The sequence below is a fragment of the Nelusetta ayraudi genome, unplaced genomic scaffold (assembly GCF_046127955.1).
Source record: "Nelusetta ayraudi isolate G7.1 ecotype Tasmania unplaced genomic scaffold, CSIRO-AGI_Nayr_v1 ptg000068l, whole genome shotgun sequence".
NCBI classification, from domain to species: Eukaryota; Metazoa; Chordata; class Actinopteri; order Tetraodontiformes; family Monacanthidae; genus Nelusetta; species Nelusetta ayraudi.
The window spans coordinates 121,039-141,594 of NW_027466118.1; the positions used below are offsets into that span (position 1 = coordinate 121,039).

General features: G+C 47.5%; 1 protein-coding gene across 1 annotated transcript in view; it reads left to right on the top strand.

The window, feature by feature from the left end:
- The window catches only part of unc5a (unc-5 netrin receptor A), an 86,915-nt gene extending 70,004 nt beyond the window's left edge, over window positions 1–16,911 (top strand). The window contains exons 13-16 of the mRNA XM_076041494.1: window positions 8,484–8,633; window positions 11,224–11,388; window positions 12,071–12,249; window positions 16,441–16,911. Of these exons, the coding sequence (XP_075897609.1) occupies window positions 8,484–8,633; window positions 11,224–11,388; window positions 12,071–12,249; window positions 16,441–16,606 (660 nt within the window). The 3' untranslated portion in view covers window positions 16,607–16,911. The remainder of the gene's footprint in view (window positions 1–8,483; window positions 8,634–11,223; window positions 11,389–12,070; window positions 12,250–16,440) is intronic.
- The last annotated feature ends 3,645 nt before the right edge of the window (window positions 16,912–20,556 follow it).

The window sequence follows — 20,556 nt, forward strand, 5'->3', positions numbered from 1 at the left end:
TCGTTTGACTCCGGTGCTCGCGCTGCCATACTACAGAAGCTCCCCCGACGCCCCAGAGTGCATTAGGAGCCCTTCTCCCGCGCAAACCTGGGTCTGCGGTAAGCCGCGGGATCTCCAGGGTTTTGTCGTTTTTAGGGGAGTGATTTAGAAACGTGGCCCGCGCTGTTTAGTAATCTCGTCTCGGCGCCGCTCGCGGTGCCATTACGGAGGGGGAGCAGTTCATTTAGCAAGGACATTAACCACTCTGAGTGGAGATTAAACTTCCCCGGAGAGGCCTGGGCCTAATCACTAATCGCTATCTTTAAAATGCACCATTTATGATTAGACTCTCACTATGGCCGCTGTTAGATTAAATTTTAGTGTCTTAACAATGGTGGAGTGGCTGTAGGTGGTGCAAATGAGTGGCACCACCGCTTCTTTGTTTGACTCCCCCTCTCTCGTCTCGGCTTTGCATCAGCATCACCCCCCGCGCCCCTATTACCCCACCCCTTCAGAACATGCGATTGTTTTGACAGTGTTTGCAGCCGACTAAGTCCCTGCACCTTGTCTTGAGACGGAAAGTCAGCTATTTTTTCATGCATAAAACAGGATGCTTTCTTTTGAGAGAGAGAGAGAGAGAGAGGAAAGAAGTCTCTTCTCTGCTTCCTCTCACTGCCGGGTGAGAGAAGTTTCGGAAGCTGAGGGGGACGCAGAGGTTCCTCTCGGCGGTCCCCTCGCTGCCTGTCAATCTCACTCCAACAAGCCTCCATCAGAGGGAGTGACGCACGCACACCCACAAACATGTGCAGGCGAGCTTGCGCTACTTTTTTTTTTTGATTTTCTTTTTCTTTTTTTTTTGCACACTGTACCCGCCAATCTCTTATCTCCCAATTACAGCAGATTAGAACCAGCGTTATTGTCTTTGATCCTAAGTGTGCGGGGGGCTCAGGGGGGAAACAGTGACATATCCGTCTGATGCCTGGCGTATGTTAGCGGCGGCTCTGCCGGGACCAATTAAGTTGATATTTAATGTGCGTCCCACTCTTGACGGGCAGAGCCAAGGCTGGCACAGCAGCAGAGGCGACACGGCCGGCGTTTGGCGGCGCCCTCGCCATACACCCGGTTGTTCCCCCGCGAGACCGCCGGGATGGCGCAACATCAGTGACGCGAGCGGCTGAAACACCTGCAGTGAGCCAGTCCTGCAGCACAGATTAGAGAGGGAACAAACACACACAGACACACACACACAACACAACATCCGACTGAGGCGAATGTTGACAAGGTGTCATTTTAGGATTAGAACCATTTAAATCCTCATATTCAGTCGGCGTCAGATATAGAAGACAAGACAAAATGCGCGGTTTGTGTTGTGTTGTTATTTTTTTGTTTTTTTTTCCTTCCCGTGCAACAGCCTACATTGAAAACAATAGAGAAAAAAAAATGCCCTGTTTTTTTTTATTGATAACTAAATGTTCCGTCTCCACGCCCACGCCGCAGTGTTTGTGCGCAGCTGGTGTCGTACAGTTTTAGAAAACATGTAGAATGATTTATGAACCACCCACTTTCTGTCACATTTATTTTTCACTTAAAGCACAGAGTGAAGCGGGGAGCCGGGGGGGGGTTTTCTGCATTGTGTTGAGACCAGCTCATTACAGAAGATACTGTTTCTCCCTTTTTTTTTTTGTCGCCCCACATTGTGACGTTCGAAGGTACACAAGCGAGCTAAAGTTTTGGGACGAAGTGAAGAAAGGCTATAGAGTAAGAAATCTCTTCACAACAGAGGTGTTCATAGTTTCTATCTGTGAGAAATCGGTGAAGAGAAATCTAAATGCATTCCATATTTGATGTTGCCTTCAAAAAGAGAATCAGCGCTCCACTGTGCACTCAGCCGGAAGCTTGTAAACATAAATCTGCAGCCAATCAGGCGACGTCTCTGTCTACAGGCGAGCTCTCTGACTTCACACCATTTCTTCACACCTGCCTAAAACTTCAGTACTGTAAACAACAATAGTATATATCCATACATATTTGATATTGTACCGACATAATACATCACATTGTCTCAGGTGATTTTTTTTTTTTTTTTTTTTTTTAAGCTTGATAACAACTTGAGTATATGGCTTTTATTAAAAACAAAATTAAAGACAAGCATTGCAGTATGCTGGGCATCAGTATTGGATGTACTACAGCACCGCCGGGCCCGGTTTTTGTTGTTTGCAGGTTTTTTGTCCGTCAAACCCCTTTTATTTCCTGTCACGATGAAATGAAAATGCATCGAAACATCAGGTTTAAAACGCACTGGAGCGCCTGCAGTTTGATAAGCTGTCACTCAGGTCTCCCTCGCCACTTGTGTCGTCAACTACTGTCGCTCTACTACCAGGTTTCTGTTTTCCCTGAGAGCTAACTCTTGATTTTATAACTTAACTAGCTGAGATTGTTTTCATGTTGATGCGTCTGTAATTAAATGTAGACTGCAGAACTACTCATGGCTTTTTCTAAACCTTTATTACAAAGTGCCAACCTCCTCCACTAAACTGCTCATGCGCATTAGACGTTGCTATTGCTAAGGACGTAGCTTCCACAGCACTTGCACCCAACTTAACCTCCTTAATATCAAGCCTTATGAATATGAATAAATGAATTTGACATTCTAAACATTATGACCACTTTACATCAGCATAATGTTGATACCATGAGTGCGTTTGTTTTTTGGTGCCTAACATTGTTCTCAGAGCACTGCTGCTACATGTAGCCGCGCAGAGCTAGCTTCACTCAATTCACCATTACAGTGACTTAAAATTATATCCAACCGCAATAAAACGTCTTTAATCTCACACGAGGGCTTTGAAAGGATGAAAGCGTTGAGCGTTGGACTTAAACGCCGCTGCACTCCCAGTCTAGTATTTCAGGCAAAGTGCTTTATGCTTTCATCAATACACTGTGTAATGAGGCCAATTCATTCAGCATTTTGTCTGCTGATTGTAAAAATGTATGCTCTGGTGTTAGAGGGCTGTTTAATTGATGTCTTGCTGGTTAAAGCAGTGGCTCCTGGATTCTTCTGCACAGTGCTTGACCCCAAGCTATTATTCTTATTTGCGTTTAAAAGGGCTCATAAACTGTTTATGTGCTGCCTTAAATGTGAATATTTCTCCTAAGCAGCAGGCTTCATTTGGCACAGAAACTTTTTTTATTCTTTTTTTTTTTTTTTTTTTTTTTGCTTTAATGTATTAGAAGCCCGAGAGGAAAGCAGTGAATGCAACGTGCAATATGGCCCCTTCCTTCCCCAAAACCCCATCAGGAAAGTTACTAGCAAGGAATTCTGGGGGAGAATCCGAGGAGCACACCCACCAGTAATTGCCGGCATTAAGTTAAAGAGGACAGCAGGCTTTATCACTGCGGCTGGCTGAGAGATTGTTTATTATTTTTCTGCGTTGCAACGTGCGTTTTATCCTGTCCCGCCGCCGTGATTTATCGGGCAGAATGTGCACACCACCCCCCACGCCCCACCCCAGCCAACAAACACACACTCCCGATATATAACGGAGCAGACAAGTCCCTTCTATTTGTGGTTATTAATCAGCGTTGACTGTAGCGGGCACGGCCACTGGAGCTCAGACTGATAGACTCTCAGTCTGAGAGGAAAAGCCTGTCACATCCTGCTGACAAATACACAGATTTATGGAGCCCACATAGCCGGGCTACTCTCTGTAAACAAATGCATTTGCCTGAAAAGAGCGAGCCTGCAAATGGATCGCTGCGATGAATTCACTTTTTTCACTCTCTCTCTCGCTCTCTTCCCCCACCCCAAACAACACGAGGAGACAACACATTATGACGGGGTGGGCCATTACAGGTTTATGAGGACATTAAAGCATTGCACATTTTTTTTTTTTTTTTCCTTTCAAGCCTTAGATGAAATGTAGCTCGACTAATTAAGCGATCAAACGTTAGTTATAATCCCCATCTGGGCTGGTTAAGCTAATCAGTTTATGACACGGCGTGGCGCAGTTGTCTGACCCCGCTGTTCGTTCAGAATGCACCGCCGCCGTTCTCCAAAGACAGGCAGGCAGGCCAGCAGTTTTTTTTTTGTTGTTTTTTTTTTTAGTTTGCCGCATACGCTAACCTCTTTCTGTCAGCGTCAGCCCGCGGGGATTAGCTCGGCGAGAGGCTCTTGTTTCCCCTGGCGGAGCTTCCCGGGGCCCGTCACATTCCCCGGCTCCGGTGCGAGCCCGGAGGATGAGGGACCGGCTGAGGGAGGGAAGGATGGAAGGACGGAGAGGGGCCGGGAAAAGACGAGCGAGTGTGGGAAGGGTGTTGAAGTCTTTGGAAAACTGCGGCCGTGATTGCGGTAATCCTGTTATCTGCGGCGCTAAAGCCGGCCACTCCAGTGACCTGGGCGCACAAATGTTAAGCCGCCTCTGTCTCTTCTGCTCCTGCTCCTTTCACTCGCCCCTCCCCTCTCTCCCCACCGCTCCCTATCTCACTCTCTTTAGCCAGCTTCATTGAATGTCAGGGGGGGTGGTCTTGGCTCGGCCTAACTCTCAATTCACAGTCCTCGCACACTCCGGCGGCTATCTCCAATTCCGTCAGAACAAAAGGCTTCTTTTTTTTTTCTTTTTTTCCTTTTTTTTTACCCCCCTCCTCCCTCCTGCAACCACTTGAACTTCTCGCCCATCTCATGCATCTTAATGTTTCCACAGTTGTTCGGGGTCAATGGGGGGGAGCTGAGAGAAACGGCGTGCCTTATCTGGACGGAATGAAAACAGGATTTTAGCCCCGGCGTCGATGATTAATACCCGATTGTATAAACTCAATTCCGAAACGTTGCATTGTTTCCCCTCGGAAAAAAGGGGTAAATAATACGGTCAAATTTGGATTCTCATCCATTAGCTGCCTCGTACTGTCATTTGTTAACGGGATAATGGGGCGTAAAGAGGGCCATTATTCTGCCAGTCCAGCAACATATGCCAGAGCTCGGAAAAGAGAGCGCGCTAAACTGGCACCGGGGAGCACAGAGAGGCAGGTCCGTTTCAAAGTGGGGGCTCGCAAACTGTATATTTAAAGGTCGGCACATTATACCAGGTGCTAGGTCAACCCTCCCCGCCTTTTTTCTCATTAGCGGCATAAATGACTCCAGCCTCCATCAATTGGCAGCGACTGAGCACTAATGATTATTATCATGACCAGAGGATGTTTTTTCTATTTTCCACGAAACCATTGGGATTTCTACAAGAAATCTTGTTTTTGTCCTTATGACGATGAATGTCCAATAGTTTTCAGATATTTGCTCTTTACATTTCTTTACTCCAGGAGACTCTTATGTTTGTTTATCAAAAAAAAACTCCACTGACCTCCAAAGAACAGCCTATAACCCAGACTAAGTGCAGTTATTTACTTCACAACTCACTAATTTTCATCTTATTTTCTGTTAAGCGCTTTAACCAAAGTGTATAAATGAGTTTATTTCCTGCCTTCAAGCTTGTACAATAAATGATCAAAGAAAATCTCCTTCCATCCTCCAGAAAACTGCATATTTAGGCTCCTGAAGTCACATTTGGTTTTAGCTTCCCGATAAAACTCATGTTTTCTTTATACTTACGATGTGGTTGAACCAAGACGAGGTGGTTGAATCCACACCTGGATTTGGCTGTTGCCCGTAATCAGAAAAAGATATCAATGCCCTTTGTGACATCATTATCTAAGAAAAAATGGGGAAAAAGGAGCCAGCAAAAGAAGTAGAGGTTGGCCTTTTTCTTCTTTTTTTTTTGGTACAGCAGTGAATTTGGCCCACCAGGAGGCCTTTAAGTCCACCACCACATGTTCTCGATATTTCTTCCCTCAACAAACTCCGTCATTGTGTCCCTGGCTTTGTGTGACGGCGACCCCGGCACGTCAGCTGCGACGCTGACAGATACTCGCCCAGGCCAGTTAGTATTCACTCTTGTAGCCTCGTGTTTGATAATAAGATCATTGGCATTCCGCACTCTTTGTCTCGCTATCGGCCCTATAGATTTGCTGCTACGGGGTCAAATACCCAATCAAAGTCCAACAGGCCCAATTTGCAATGCTAATGCCTGGCAGCACAAATAATTGTGCTTAAGAAGTGGGCTAAATAAAAACCCAGCGCGAGCCCTCGTGAAGTGACTTTTTTTTTGTCTGCGTTAAAAAAAACGAGGAGGGCTTTTCCCTTTCTGCCGAGACTGTGCTGCCCCCTGTTATTAACTCATTAGACCTCCGCGCTTTGATTCACAGCCATTGTCTGACCTCCACCACTCTGTGTAAAGAGGCGCTGTTTGCTGGCAAAGAGAAGAGTCGCTCCAACCAGCCGTATACAGTCGAGATCGTGGCGCATTCTCAACGCTCAGCAAGGAAATAAACTAATGCTCATTGCCAGAATTTAAAATAGAATCGCAGGAGGAGACGGGGTAAGGAAGGGGGGCGGGGGGGTATGGTGGTTGTGTTAACAAGAAGCAAAGCACAAAGCAAACATGTAAATTAGCAATGCGATGAGCAAACACAGAAATTCATTTTTTTTCTCTGGGCCAGGATGAGTGCAAAAAAAAAAAAAAAAAAAGGTGCTCCTTCAGTAGCGGGAAGAGAGCACATCAAATACAGGAAGCAGGTAGAGATTCCAAACAGATAATTAACAGCTTCCTCTCCTGTTATAATTGGAATCAGTCCGAGCCATTCTTGTGAAAGGGGGCAGAAAATTGAATCAGCGCTGTGCAGATAGAAATGACTGCCATTCTCCGCCTAATTGGATGTCTTTTCTCAAGTTGCACCGCAAGCGAGCGTGCAAAGCTGGAAAGCAACGATCAACATATGGCCGCTATCAATACGCACATCTCCCTGCTGGAGTCCTTGGGACGCCTCGTGGACTCAGAGGCGTTTTCCTCCTGCTGCTGGTTTTTTTGTTGTTTGGTTGTTTGGTTGTTTTCCTGGAGCAGCCATCACACATCTCCCTTCTGACAGATTAAACCAAATCTCTGTGCTCCGCTTTTGTTTTGGTTGTTATAATATACTCTGCTCTGACTGGAGTGTGAGACAGTGCTCAGGAAAAGCCTCCTTCAGAGAGCCTTGGGTGGGTTTTCACGCCGGCTCGTCCGAGGTAGGTCTCGGTTGGGATGGGCGGAGAAGTGCCAATGCGTCGCTCTCTGCTTTCAAAAGTGCAACGCGAAACCAAACCGCCGGGACGGAGTCTCGCAGCTTCAACAGTTTGCTCAGTTTGGGACAGCTATGACCACTCAGTCGCTCAGTTAGTCAGTCTATCATCAGTCAGTGTGACTCAGTTAGTTCACAACAAAAAACAACCAATCACAGTCAGCTGTGATATTATCCTCCAATCATGCTGTTTGCTTCTTTTTGCACTATTGCTTGTTGTACATCATTCCTTTTTTGATCTATTACACCATTATTACACCATCTCTGATTATTATACTTGACAGCAAGTACATCATTTTGAACTCTTGCACATCCTCTCCATCTGCCCCCAGGACATTTTTTCAACTTTTGCTTTGATTTAGAAGACATACGTCTTCTCAATCAGCGTGCTATTTGTTTTATGTTTTTCCTTCTTATTATTTTGCACAACGTCACTTTCCCTTTGGTTCATTTTCCCTGTTTGGTCCGTTTGATTGCATTCCATTCACACTGACGTAAACCTCACCGGGCTCCACTCGCAAGCAAACTGAGACCAGAGTTCGCTCGTTCGGTCCGCACCAGAGTCGCCTACAGCGTACAAACCGATTGAAAGATCAAAGGGGGGTAGAAGCGCTGCAGATATTATCATAGCCTCCCAGATGGTCATCGGGGCGGCAACAAATGGTCCGCCAAGCTCGTCCCGCAGAGATTAAAACATTAAGCGTGCGTTTACAAATCTCTCCTGGCACCAAAACAAAAATGAAATTAAGGAGATTCCCCCATGCGAGGAACAATGAGCAGTTGACTAATGACTCGTCGGCTTTACTTCATCACAGCACAGGTAGCTAGTAAGCCGCCGCTGCTGCCGTATTTGCATGCTAATGCAATTGCTGGAGAAGTGGGCGCACAAACACGCACGTACGCGCGCGCTCTCGCGGGCGGGGAGTCGACCTTGCAGTGACATTAGAAGCACTGCCGAGACGAGCGGATGCGGCGCTGCGGCTGCAAGCAGAGACGATGTCATCCCTCCCGCCCTGAGGTGTGTGTGTGCGTGCGTGTGTACGTGTGTGTTATTGCTTGAGTGCAAACTGAAAATTTTTAAATTTCAATTTTATTTAGGACAGCCCCTTGAGATGCAGCATCTCGTTTTCAAGGAGGTCCCACATACAAAAAAAAAAACACAAAGACATTCAACATTACAAATATACACAAAACACTCTGCTCTACAACTTCCACAGCCCCACCCCACACACACACCTCACCCCATCACGTCACAGGCTCTCAAACCACCCAGTCACCACCACCCTCGGAGACCACCGCAGTAACGGTAACAGTCCCTGTTCTCTACCCCCCCCCCCCCGCAGGAGGTGATGCAGATGGAGCGGCAGCTCGGCGGCCGCCTGATCGACGAGCCCCACGCGCTGCTCTTCAAAGACAGCTACCACAACCTGCGCCTGTCCATCCACGACATGCCCCAGGCGCACTGGAGGAGCAAGCTGCTGGCCGGCTACCAGGTGCGTTCTGCAGGGGGGGGAAAGCCGGGGTGGGGGGGTTGGGAGGTGAGGGGGTCTCGAGGACGGCAGGGGAGTCACTCCGCATCAGATAGCTGACACGCGGATTGTAATACAGCTGCCCAGCTGAATGCGTCGGGTTCCGCTGTCTCGACAAGGCGTCCAGGATGTGTTTGTTTGTGCGTTGGCTTCGGCCTCTGGTCGCTCTAAATTAGCCATCCGGAGAAAATAATAAATAGCCGACGTGTCAGCGAAAGCAACGCTGCGCACAAGCAAAGCAAACCTTTTCTCTTTTTTTTTATTATTCCTAATGAGGGCTCATCGTCGAGTTGTTATCTGGGAAAGTTGCTTTGGTTTGAGTTTTGCTCCGAGTTTTAATTGGGTGCGTTTCTAGTTAATCACTTTAAAGAATCACACAAAGAGATGTTTTTTTTTTTTGCCCGTTACCTTTCAGTTCCTGGGACTTTTTTCCGACAAAGTTTTGTTCATTTGTGCAACTCAGTGGTGGAACCTTCATTTTTTCTTTTGTTTTAAAAAAAAATAAAAACAAAATTTCTCAAGGGTGAGCGTGCCACAGCACGTGGAGCGTGCGTGTGTTTTGTGCACACGTGCACTGCCAGTTGATTGATTACCCATGCTGCCGCTCTCTCAAAGAGAAACCCGGACGAAAGGCAGGGCGGTATGTAAAATATCTGCAACTTCTCGGAAGCCCTCCAACCGCCAGGGCGCCGCTCCTCTCGCACCTGCACGGTCCACTGCGCCCCCATCTCTCCGGAACACTGACATTAGGGCCTCTTCAAAGGGGGGGGGGGGGGCTAGAAAATGTTCCGGCTGCATCTATCTAAGGCACTGAGCACCGACTGGGGGTCCCTGAAGAGAAGCCACACAGGATGTGCCAAGCAAGCAGCAGCAGCGGCAGCAGAAGCAGCAGCGGGAAGAAGAGTTGCACCCAGAACAGAGGCTTATTCCTCTGGACTGTGTCTGTTCATTTGGAAGTGTTATTCCCCTCTCAGCAACGCGGTCAAAAAAGGCCTTCAGTGTCCCTGGGGGGGCCAGGGGAGGCGGGTGGGGGCTCCGTTCCTTGCAACAGTCTGCCTTGGGTAAACAGTGCCCTCGTTCGGTCAGCGGCATGTACTGCAACCACCAATGTCAATCCAGTTCGACCCATGGATGATTATAACAGGCATGGGCAAACTACGCACTACTACAGCTGTAGTTTCATCAGTCTTCTCAGAGTAATTTCCACAAAGAGCTAAATACCATGTGGCTTCAAAGACACACATTTTCAACAAAGCACGTTTTCTACTTATCCCATGGTATAGGTTTTTCTCCTATGAGGTGGCTCACCAAAACACTCCACTCATCGGCTCCTGCTCAAGCCCCTCTGTCAAATTTTAGAAACCATTGTGGCCCACCAGTAAAAAAAATAAAAATAAAATAAAAAGTTTGCCCAGCTGTATTATAAGAGCTCGATTCTGTACTGGCAATATGGTGGCCGATTATTTATTTATTTATTTATTTTTTTCTCCAGTGGTCACTCGTGGTACTGCAGCAATAATTTAAACGCTATGGCCCAAAGAGCATTTTCCCCATAGACCGCAATACAAAAATAAACTCCTTGGGACCACTGTGACCTGATCGCCCTTCATAGCAAATATTTCAATTGCAGATTTTTACAGTCGTGGTCGGATCAATAAAGTGTATCTGCATCACTTCTAGATCCATCTAGCTAGCTAGCTAGCCATATCTAAGTCCCAGCGTGACGTCACGGCATCGCACGTGCTGCTATGTCTCGACTCGTTCTGATTGGCTGCGTCCTGATGTATCGCGGGGGTTAGAGCGACACGGTGTGAAGTGCGCATGCTCTGTGCGCCCTCTAATGGTTGAACAACTGAATGCCATAGAATGGGCCGTCTAAGTGGAGTCTAGGGACCTGGGGTGAAGAAGCCGAGGAGTTACACCTCTCTCCGCTTCCTCCCGCCAGGGTATGCTAGGAGGCATGAGTATGGAGCAGCCGAGAGGAAGATGTAAGTGGAGGAGGGAGAAGGGGAAAAGAAAAGAGAGAAAAATTGTCAGCCTTGGATATGTTTCCCCCCAGCCAAACATTCCCAGGTAGCTGTAGAAACTACAGCGCCGCTCGTCGCTCATCCGGTCGCCGTTCAAAGCCGCTCCGCGCGAGGCGTTCGCGAGCTTCGCGCCGTTTTCACCTCGCTTGAAGCGCGCGCGCAGGGAGATGACACGCGTTTTGTCGTGTGTTATGGTTCGAAAAGGTGCCGTTTGTTTGCCGGTTTAATCATCGCCGGCAGCCAGGCGACCTGCCCCCACCACCACACACACACACACACACACACACACACACACACACACACACTAAAACATGCAGTCTGTCACATCAACGCCCCCGGTCCCCCTTCAACTCACCTGCGTGCCACCGCCAGTCAGTCTACCTCCTCGGATATATTTAGCCCCGTTCTGCCTCCGACCGCGTCTATCAGCCTAATTAATGATGATGACCGTGCGGCGGAGGTGGGCGGCCCTGTCGGCTCCATCTGACTAGGTCGCCGCTTGTTTTGTTTTGTTTTTTCCCCTGCAGGAAATCCCGTTCTACCACATCTGGAACGGCTCCCAGCGGTACCTGCACTGCACGTTCACCCTGGAGCGGCTCAGCCTCAGCACCTGCGAGCTCACCTGCCAGCTGTGCGTGTGGCAGGTGGAGGGGGAGGGCCAGAGCTTCAGCCTCGACTTCAACATCGCCAAGGTAGCATCTGGGTTCATCCCGAGACCGCGTTGCTAACTTCCCAGTATAAAAAAAAGTAGCCATGGGCTAGTTCTAAAAGGCGCTCAGTGATGTCATCACCTAGTTTGCACATGTGATTTTGATGGACGCTGTAGGTCTGAACGAGACAGGAATAACGTGGGTGGGCGAGACTAATAAATATGTTTAGTCTTGAGACTTTTCTGTGTGGAGTTTGCACGTTCTCCCTGTGTCTGCGTGGGTTCTCTGCGGGTTCTCCGGCTCCCTCCCACACTCCAAAAACACGCAGGTGTGTGTGTGTGAGTGCGAATGGTTGTTTGTCTCCACGTGGCCCTGCGATAAACTGACCACTTGTCCAGGGAGTCACCCTGCCTTTGCACTATGATAGCAGGGAGAGGCTCCACCACAACTCCACAGCCCTCAGCCGGGTATTGAGAATGCATGGATGGATGTTTAATCTTTCATTTGGTTTGATTTTTACCCTTTATGTCCTGGTCTACGTAGGAGCCCACAACAAGTGACAAGTCTCCAAAGCACCAGAAAAAGCCGCTAGATTTGCTGCTAGTGTCTAGAGGAGTCTGAATACTCACTATGGAGAAGCTGGCCGTTCAGCTCATCAGCATTTTCTATCATTTTGGATTTTTCCAATTGCAATGTTTGTTGAGAAACTGGTCCTCTCCGCCAGGACACCCGGGCCGTGGACGCCGAGTTCCTGCTGATGGACAGCAACGCCACGGCCCTGGCGGGGCCCAGCGCCTTCCAGATCCCCTACCTCATCCGGCAGAAGATCTGCAGCAGCCTGGACGCCCCCTGTCCCAACGGAGCCGACTGGAGAATGTTGGCGCAGAGACTCAAGCTGGAGAGGTGAGAATTGACACGGAAGTTAGCGCGATCAGCGGGAGCAGACGTGCAGCCTTCACACGCGTCCTCCCCCGAGGACCCCGCACACGGCGGCGGCGGCAGCCTGCGTAGCGCCGCGCCGCTTTGAAACAAGCAGAGTCTTACAGCGCTCGTTTGTGAAGCGTCGCTCTAAATGCCGAGGCTGTGACGCAGAGCTCGGTAATTGCTGGCGTCAGTGCTCCTCCGCCGTGAAGTGTTGTTGGGTTTGTTGTTTTTTTTTTTTAGCTAAACAAGGTTGTGCCTTAGCAAGCCTAATCCCTTATTTGACACAGCTAACATTGTGGGATTAACGCGCACTTTGATGGATACAGCTATCACTTCCTGGAGAGAACACAGCCCCCCCCCCTCCCCCCCTCCTTCCACCAACCACTCTAGCTCTCTCTTCCTCACTGCTTTTCCCCCTCTGCACCTCAGGAACAGGTAAGCAGCTTAAAGTCCTCGCTCGCCGCTAAACACCTAGCCGCTACATTCCCGCTTAACAGCCATGATTTGAGCGGCGGCAAAGCTCGCTGCCCATCAGCGGCCCCGATCGCCGGAGTTTGCGCTCCTATGGCCGAGCGATCGTTTCAATCTGGTGGCAGGGGGAAGTGGAAGGGTGAGAAAAAAGAGAAAGGAAACAGCAACTCCTTGTCCTCCAAATTCATTTCTGGCCCGATAATGAAATCAAGCGGCTTTAATTTGTCCAATCAAACTTACTTACCACAATTAATCGCACGGCGAATTGACACACCGCGGATTTAAGCAGCGATGTTTTGCTCGACATAATCAATCCTCATTTAGGGGCCTGGGGGAGGGACGGCCGGCCCGTTTGTTTGATGTGTCCTTAACAAGGTGTTTGTCAGGGGAAGGCGGCGGCGGCGGCATCCTGTCATGCTGTTAGCCGCCGTTTGTTTTAGCAAGAGAGAAAAAAAGGCAAAGCCGAGCGCGACGGCGCCGATCGATAAAACTTAAAATGCCACGAAGCCTTTTTCTTGTTGTTGTTGTTGTTGCTGCTTGATCTTTCTCTCTTAAGGCCTGCTTGGTGTCTGAGCCGAGTGGAGATAAGCTTGTGTTTCACACGGCGGGCCGTGTCAGCGCCGCCGACATGTCGGCGTTAAGCTCTGTCTGTTTTCATCTGAATAATGACGCAGACGTCTGTTACCCCAGAGCCACTTCCTCTGACCGACACTTTGCTTTTCTTGCTCTCTGTGAAATCTCATCGACCCAAACTGTGAAAGTGATGCAGTTTTTTTTTCTTCTTCTTCTTCGTTTGTTTTTGTGTACGTGGACGAGGCAGCCACGTCCTCCCATTGCCTCAAGGTGAAGGCGACCAAAGCATTGACTGTATGAAAAGCCTGATGGAACTTCTGGCTTTATAAAAACGAGGCGCAGTGGAAGAACCAAAGCCCTGCATTCTGTTGTTTGGCCAGCAGGGACCGCCAAAGTTGGTTGCAAAAGAATGACTGACTTCATTCTGAAAGAGGCCCTAAGTTCAAAGCATTATAAACCAGTTGGGTTTTTTTGTTGCTCTAAATTGCTAATAAAACACAATTCAGCTACTAATGTCCATTTTGTCTGATTTGGCCTAATTTTTAGTAAAAGAAATCACTGAAGTTTAGTAAGCAACTGTAGTTTGGTTACCAGCAGGTGGGCGGGGTTTGGGCCACTGGCTGCACTCACTGTCCAATCATTGCTCACCTCCAGTCCCATCCACACTTACTAAGGTGAAATCTTACCTCGTTTGAAAAACTTAGAATGGCACTCACCATGAAACCAACCTGTAGTTCAGTGTCGGGCTGTGCGGTAGTTAGTAGTCAAGACAATGTTAAAATCGGGAAACCTTCTCTCGCATGCTTCCGGGCTGTGTGCCTCTTATTTTACAAAACATAAAAGTTTGCACTTTGTTCATTTATCGTTGTTCAAGATGATAGAAAAACCTTTTATTTTTAAAGTGATGTTTGGTTGTCACTTTATTATTGGTGTTTGGTTCTTAAGTTTTGACTTTATTCCCAAATAAGGGAACCACATCTTTGTTTATGAAGAACCTATACCTATATAACCTATATATATATATATATATATTAAGGGTGTCAAAGTTAACACGTTATTAACGCGTTAACTCAACGCCGCTTTATCGCCGACAATTTTTTTTATCGCGCGATTAACGCACACGGTGCTTTTTGAACCTTTGGCCACTCCGTACATTGTGGAAACAGGAAATGAATTGACTCACAGCACACAGTCACACGCTTGCAGCCGGCTTGTAAACACAACAAAAAAAAAAGAAAAAGACACTGAGCGGAGATGAGCACTAGGAAGGACTAACATGGATAAGGCGTCATAAGGCGTGATATGCATTTACTGTAACGAGCGCTTCCATTCGGCGCCCATGTGAACGAGAAAATCCGGTGAATTTTCAAAATAAAAACCGAATGACAAATTCGATCATATTTGTATGTTATATTTGTCAGTACATTGTATCAGAGTGCGAGAGAGATGAAACAAATACACTCACACACAGAGGAAGACTTGATCAAAATACGTCTGTTTGATCCTAGAGATGCCCGTCAGTGATCATTATGAAAGAGGTCTTGAGATGGACACCTGAGTGCAGGTCATCCTTTTGTGTTAATGGCTGCTGAAAAAGGGGATGAATAGTTCAAGTTCGGGTTGAAAAGTAAAATATACAAATTTTGGTAGTACTAGTAATCATTACTATGTAATGTTACAGTTATGCCCATCTGTTATCTTTGTTGGGCTTGAGTTTATAATTATGTTTTTTACCTTGTGCATCTTTTGTTTTGTTAGTAGTACTTGTCATTGCTCCAACACGAATAAACATGCTGCATTTGCAGAAAGCAAGTATTTGCCTACTCCCATGTTGATATGATTATTAAAAAAATGGAAAAATATCAGTTTACGGTAGATTTAGAGCAGATTAAAAAAATATGCGATTAATCGTGAGTTAACTATGGAAAACCATGCGATTAATCGGATTAATTTTTTTAATCGACTGACAGCTCTAATATACATATATATATATATATATATATATATATATATATATATATATATATATACACATATACATATATACATATAGCTAGCCCACTAATTTATGCAACATCATGATGGAAAGTGGGCTTTTTCATTTCTTTGAACTGGATGTGAGTGCTGTGGACTAAAGTGTGGGTCCTGAGTCCTGAGACTCCACCAGTTGAGAAGCACTGCTCAAGGTTTCCAAACAGCTCTTCGCACCGCAAACCAAATGGGTAACATCACAATGACTCCGTCCATCTCCATCCACAGTCAATGCCACCAAGTAGTGCTTTGAACCTCATGCATCCTCCTCTTCCACAACACAACAGCCCTGTGTGTAGTGTTGTGTTGTGTTGTGGGGGGGGGGGGGTTGAGTGCCTGGAGGGAGGCACTCTCTCCCCTCTCCTCTCCCCTCTCTCCTGTGTTCGTGCCACGTGTGCTCTACATGGCAGATAAAGGCCCCAGACATTCAGCCAACAGAAAAAGGCCATTAAGTCAAACAAGCGTGGTGGGGCTCAGGTGCCACTCCACATCAAACAGACGGCCGGCCGCCCAGGTTACAGCTTTGTTGTCATTGATTGAGTTTTGATCTTAAAGGTTCCCGCTCCCTAAAAATGGAAAAGGTCACATCCGACTTAACGCTGAAAGTCCATATTGGGATTTACTGTATTGGAGGGATTTAGGGGCAATTTCGACATCAAATAAAGAGGAGCGAGGATTACACCGTTAAGCCTCAAATCATTTTTTCACCCTTTTCTTTTTTCTTTTTTTTTTTTAACAGAGATTGTGTGTTTGTGTGTGTGTGACGTGGCAGGGAATGCCAAGCTCTGTCTTGGCACCTTTTATCATTTTTTTTTTTACTTAGCGCCTCCAACACATTTTATCGGGACGTAGCGGTTTCACACAATAAAAGCCGACACTGACAGAGTTACGAGCGGCGGCAGCGGCGTTGCTATAAAGGACGAGCGGGGAAGCTTCCCGTATAAAGGCAGGTGCAGAGCAGAGCGAGCGAGCGAGCGAGCCCGTTTAAAACACCGCTTCCAGATTTATTAGAAACGTCTCACTGCTATTTTTGCAACCCCGCCCCCTCCTCATGCTTCTTCTCTCTCTCTCTCCCTCTCTCTCTCTCTCTCGCAGACACATGAGTTTCTTTGCATCCAAAGCGAGTCCAACCTCTGTGATCCTGGACCTGTGGGAGGCGCAGCATTTCCACAGCGGCAACATCAACCAGCTGGCCGCAGTCATGGCCGACATTGGCAAGCAGGAAGCCATGATTTTCCTGGTCTCTGATGGCGAGTGCTAACCCAGAAAGAACAGAAGAAGAGGAGAAACATCGACGAACAAAAAAAAAAAATCAACAGGGAAGAGACTGGTGGGTGGGTGGAGGAGGCGAGGGAGATGTGGGGCGGTGGGTGGAGGTGGGTGGAGGTGGGGCGGGGGTACAGAAACACTAAGACGCAACACGGAAACACTCAGAAAAAAAAACCCAACAACAGCGACTGCAGCAGGAATCAAAGAGCAGCGCTTGTTCCCCGCGTCCCTCCTTCCTGGGGAGGATTCCCAGCGCGCGGATGTAAAATAATGATTTTCAAAAGAAAACAAACAAAATACATTTTGGAAAATCTTTGAAACAGAAGACCAAATGCAAGAAACGCAAAGGAGGGAGGCGGCGGCGGCGGCGTGTTTCGCAGGAAGTGATTCCTTGAACTGAGCGAAAGAGCAAGATATGCCCTTTATTTCCCATCCAGAAGATTTTCTAAGTGGAACGGAACCCGCAGCAGCAGCAGCAGCAGCAGCAGCAGCAGCAGCAGCAGACAGACAGACAGACAGACAGACAGACAGACAGACAGACGTCACATTGACTCCAGCGCCTTTTTCTACAAACGGGCCCCCGTTCACGGCTAACCAGGAGCAATATGCAACGCAAAACTACTACTGCTACGACTAATGGCCAATACTGCAGAACCATCAAATTGTTCTTTTCTTTGCTTTTCTTCTGATGCCAGAAGAGAATGTCCGTGCTGGGAATCCTTGGCCGTGAGTTTTACACTGAAGCTGGAGGAAGCGCTGCGGATTTGAAGATGTCAGCCGAGCGGGGATGATGAAGAGTAGCATTGGGTGGGGTTGGGGCAAACATTGCGGAGTTGCCAGGTTGGTTCTGCAACCCCCCCCCTTTTTTTTTTCTTTTTGGGGGTGGGGGGGCACTGAGCACGTTTTCTTTTCTTTGGCCAGCTCATCTCCAGATGTCCACGCCTCCTGCACCTCCTGCGCCTCCTGCGTCTCCTGCACCTCCTCACGTTTCCTCACTGCAAACACAGACGGCCTGTAGCACATCCTGCACTGCTGGGGCTCACAATAGATTGTATGTCAGAGGCCAGAGGGAGGGGGGGAGGGGCAAGGGGGGGGGGGGTGCTCTTGCTTTCGTGTGTGTTTTCTTGGTCTTCTTTTGTCTCCGTCTTTGTTGTTTCCGTGCAGCCTGCATCGCCACTGTGAATGTAACATCTTGACATCTTGATTCAGCCAGACTCTCACAACCGCTCCTGCTTCTAAATCAATGTGTGCGTGTGTGCGTGTGTGTGCGCGTGTGTGTGTGCGTGTGTGTGTGTGTGTGTGTGTGTTGGGGAAGGGGTGCTTCGGGGGAATCTTTGAACCTTTTTTTTTGTGAGTAATATCTTCACTCCAGATATTTCTGCGCTTTGTCTTTTTTTTTTTTTTTTTATCCATCTTGCGATTGTTGCCTCTCCTTTCTTTCTTTTCCACCCTCTCATCTCATCATTTCGCTTCAAGTCCAGTCCAGTTGGTGTGACTTTCTCTCTCCCACCCCCCCACCCCCGCCCGCTCTGAAAAAGCAACAGCCGACGGAAGACAAAACATTGTCCGAGATTCTTCGTCTTGTGGCCTTTTCGTACAGATTAACGTTAATTGTGCTGTTTCTTCCTTGTTGCTTTTCTTCTTTTTAGCCTCCAGTTGCGGCCCAGCGGGTTTCTTATCCTGGCATTATGCAGAGCCCCTTTCCTGACAACACACTCTGTCACTCACGTTGAGAGCCTTGCCTTGCCATCTAGCTTTTTCACATATTTTTATACACATATACATATATATATATATATATATATATATACATATATATATGTATATATATATATATATATATATATATATATATATATATATATATATATATACATATATATATGTATATATATATATATATATATATATATATATATATATATATATATATATATATATATATACATATATATATATATATATAATTCACAAAGCAGTGTCTATTTTACCATGGCAAAGCAGCACATCTCCACATCACAAGACAAACTTTATGAGTGGCTTGCACATGAACACGTGGCGCCCCCTCTGGCGGGAGGAGCTACACCACGTTCATCATCGTCGCTCGCTTTGTTATCATGTGTAGCTTTTTCATCCTGATTATAAGATTAGATGAGCGGGACGTGCCGGGCAAAAAATAAATAAATAAATAAATAAAACCTACAAACAAAACAACAACAACATGTTCAAAGTCCAGTCGTGCTCACTGTTCTCTCTGCAAAGGTTCCAAGCTAGCCATAGTTCTCTCTCTCTCTCTCTCCGTCTGCCTCAGGGTTGCATGTGAACTTGTCTGTAGTGAAGAGAGACCCCCACCCCTCCACACACACACACACACACACACTAGCCCACCCAACCCCCTCAAGCAGGCCCCTCCCCCTCTTCAGGAAGCTGGTCCCCCCCCCCCCTCCCAAAAAAAAACAACCCATCACCGCCAGCCTCGACCTTTGACCTTTAACGGAGCCTCTCGTCAATGATTGTCAGATATTTTGGAATGTATGTCGACGTTGAGAGAAGAAGAGCGCCCCCTAGATCTCCCGCCCACCCCCAACGCTCATTTTCTAATCGTTTTCTATTCGTATGGCTATATCTCAGCCCCCCCCCCCCACACACACACACACACACACACACACAGACACTCCTCCATGACTGAACACGCCTCCTCCTCAGCGGGCAACACCGCTGTTCAACGTCGAGGTGCCGTGAGATCAAACAGTTTGAATCCACTCCAGTTGTGTCGATGTGTGTCTCTCTCTCTCTCTCTCTCTCTCTCTCTCTCTCTCTCCCTCTCCCTCTCTCCATCGCGCGTCGCCTGTAAATACCTTTTTCTAAGAACGCAGCCGTGCGCGGCTCACTTTTGCATACTGTGTGTCGGAACAATCGGTAACCAAAGTTTCCCGTCCCAGTCTTGGCTCCTCACTTTTCGCCGCTCGTTCCCCGTCTGTGAGACTCCAGTCTGTCATGTCACATTTCTCTCTCTCTCTCTCTCTCTCTCTCTCCCTCTTTTCCTCGCTCTGATCAGCCTGAGGCAGGTGGGCGGGCGGACGCCGCCTTTATTTTGTCACTTTGTAAACAAATGTAAATTATATTTTGATATGAAGCCGAATCAAAACAAAACAAAAAAAAAAAGACACTTAAGTGGCGCAGCATTTGTCAAGTCGGAACCGTGACGTGTTTTGCCTAATATACTGTCCTTTGGCCATCTAGCAGTGACGACTTGTTGCAGTGTTAAAAGGTTTAGAGACTCGTCGCGGGAGGTTTCTATACATATTCGTTTGGTTTGTTTTGTTTTTTCGTCCTTGCTGCATTCGTTCCTCTGATTATTTCTCTGTGACTGTAAGCATTTAAAAACAAGAAAACCAAGGTGGGGTGGGGTAGGAGGGGTAGGGGAGTAGTCACATGTGACTCTGTCACGGGTCACAACAACAGGGGGACGACGAGGCTCGTGCTGACGCCGCGTGTTTTCAATGAGCCATGGCACTTGTACAGTCAAGACTGTGTGTGTGTGTGTGTGTGTGTGTGTGTGTGTGTGTGTGTGTGTGTGTGTGTGTGTGTGTGTGTGTGTGTGTGTGAGAAACTCCGTCACCCCTCGTCATTGTCTTGGATGTGTCGTCTAAGCACATTTCAGTAATGTAATTCACCAGCCGCCAGGATGTCCAGCATCCATCTTCACATCTTGTCCATAAAAGGAAAAACAGATTGTGTAAATGAATTGCGTGTGTGTGCGTGTGTGTGTGTGTGTGTGTGCGCGTGTGCGATCACTGAGTTCCAGCCCTGATCAAGTCTTGGCCCTCTGTTTCATATGAGACACATTCCAGCCACATTGTTGCAGCTCGGTTCAGGGGTTTATACAGTGTGTCTGCACCCCTGGGCTCTGGATGGGGGGCGGGGGGGGCGTCCTGATGT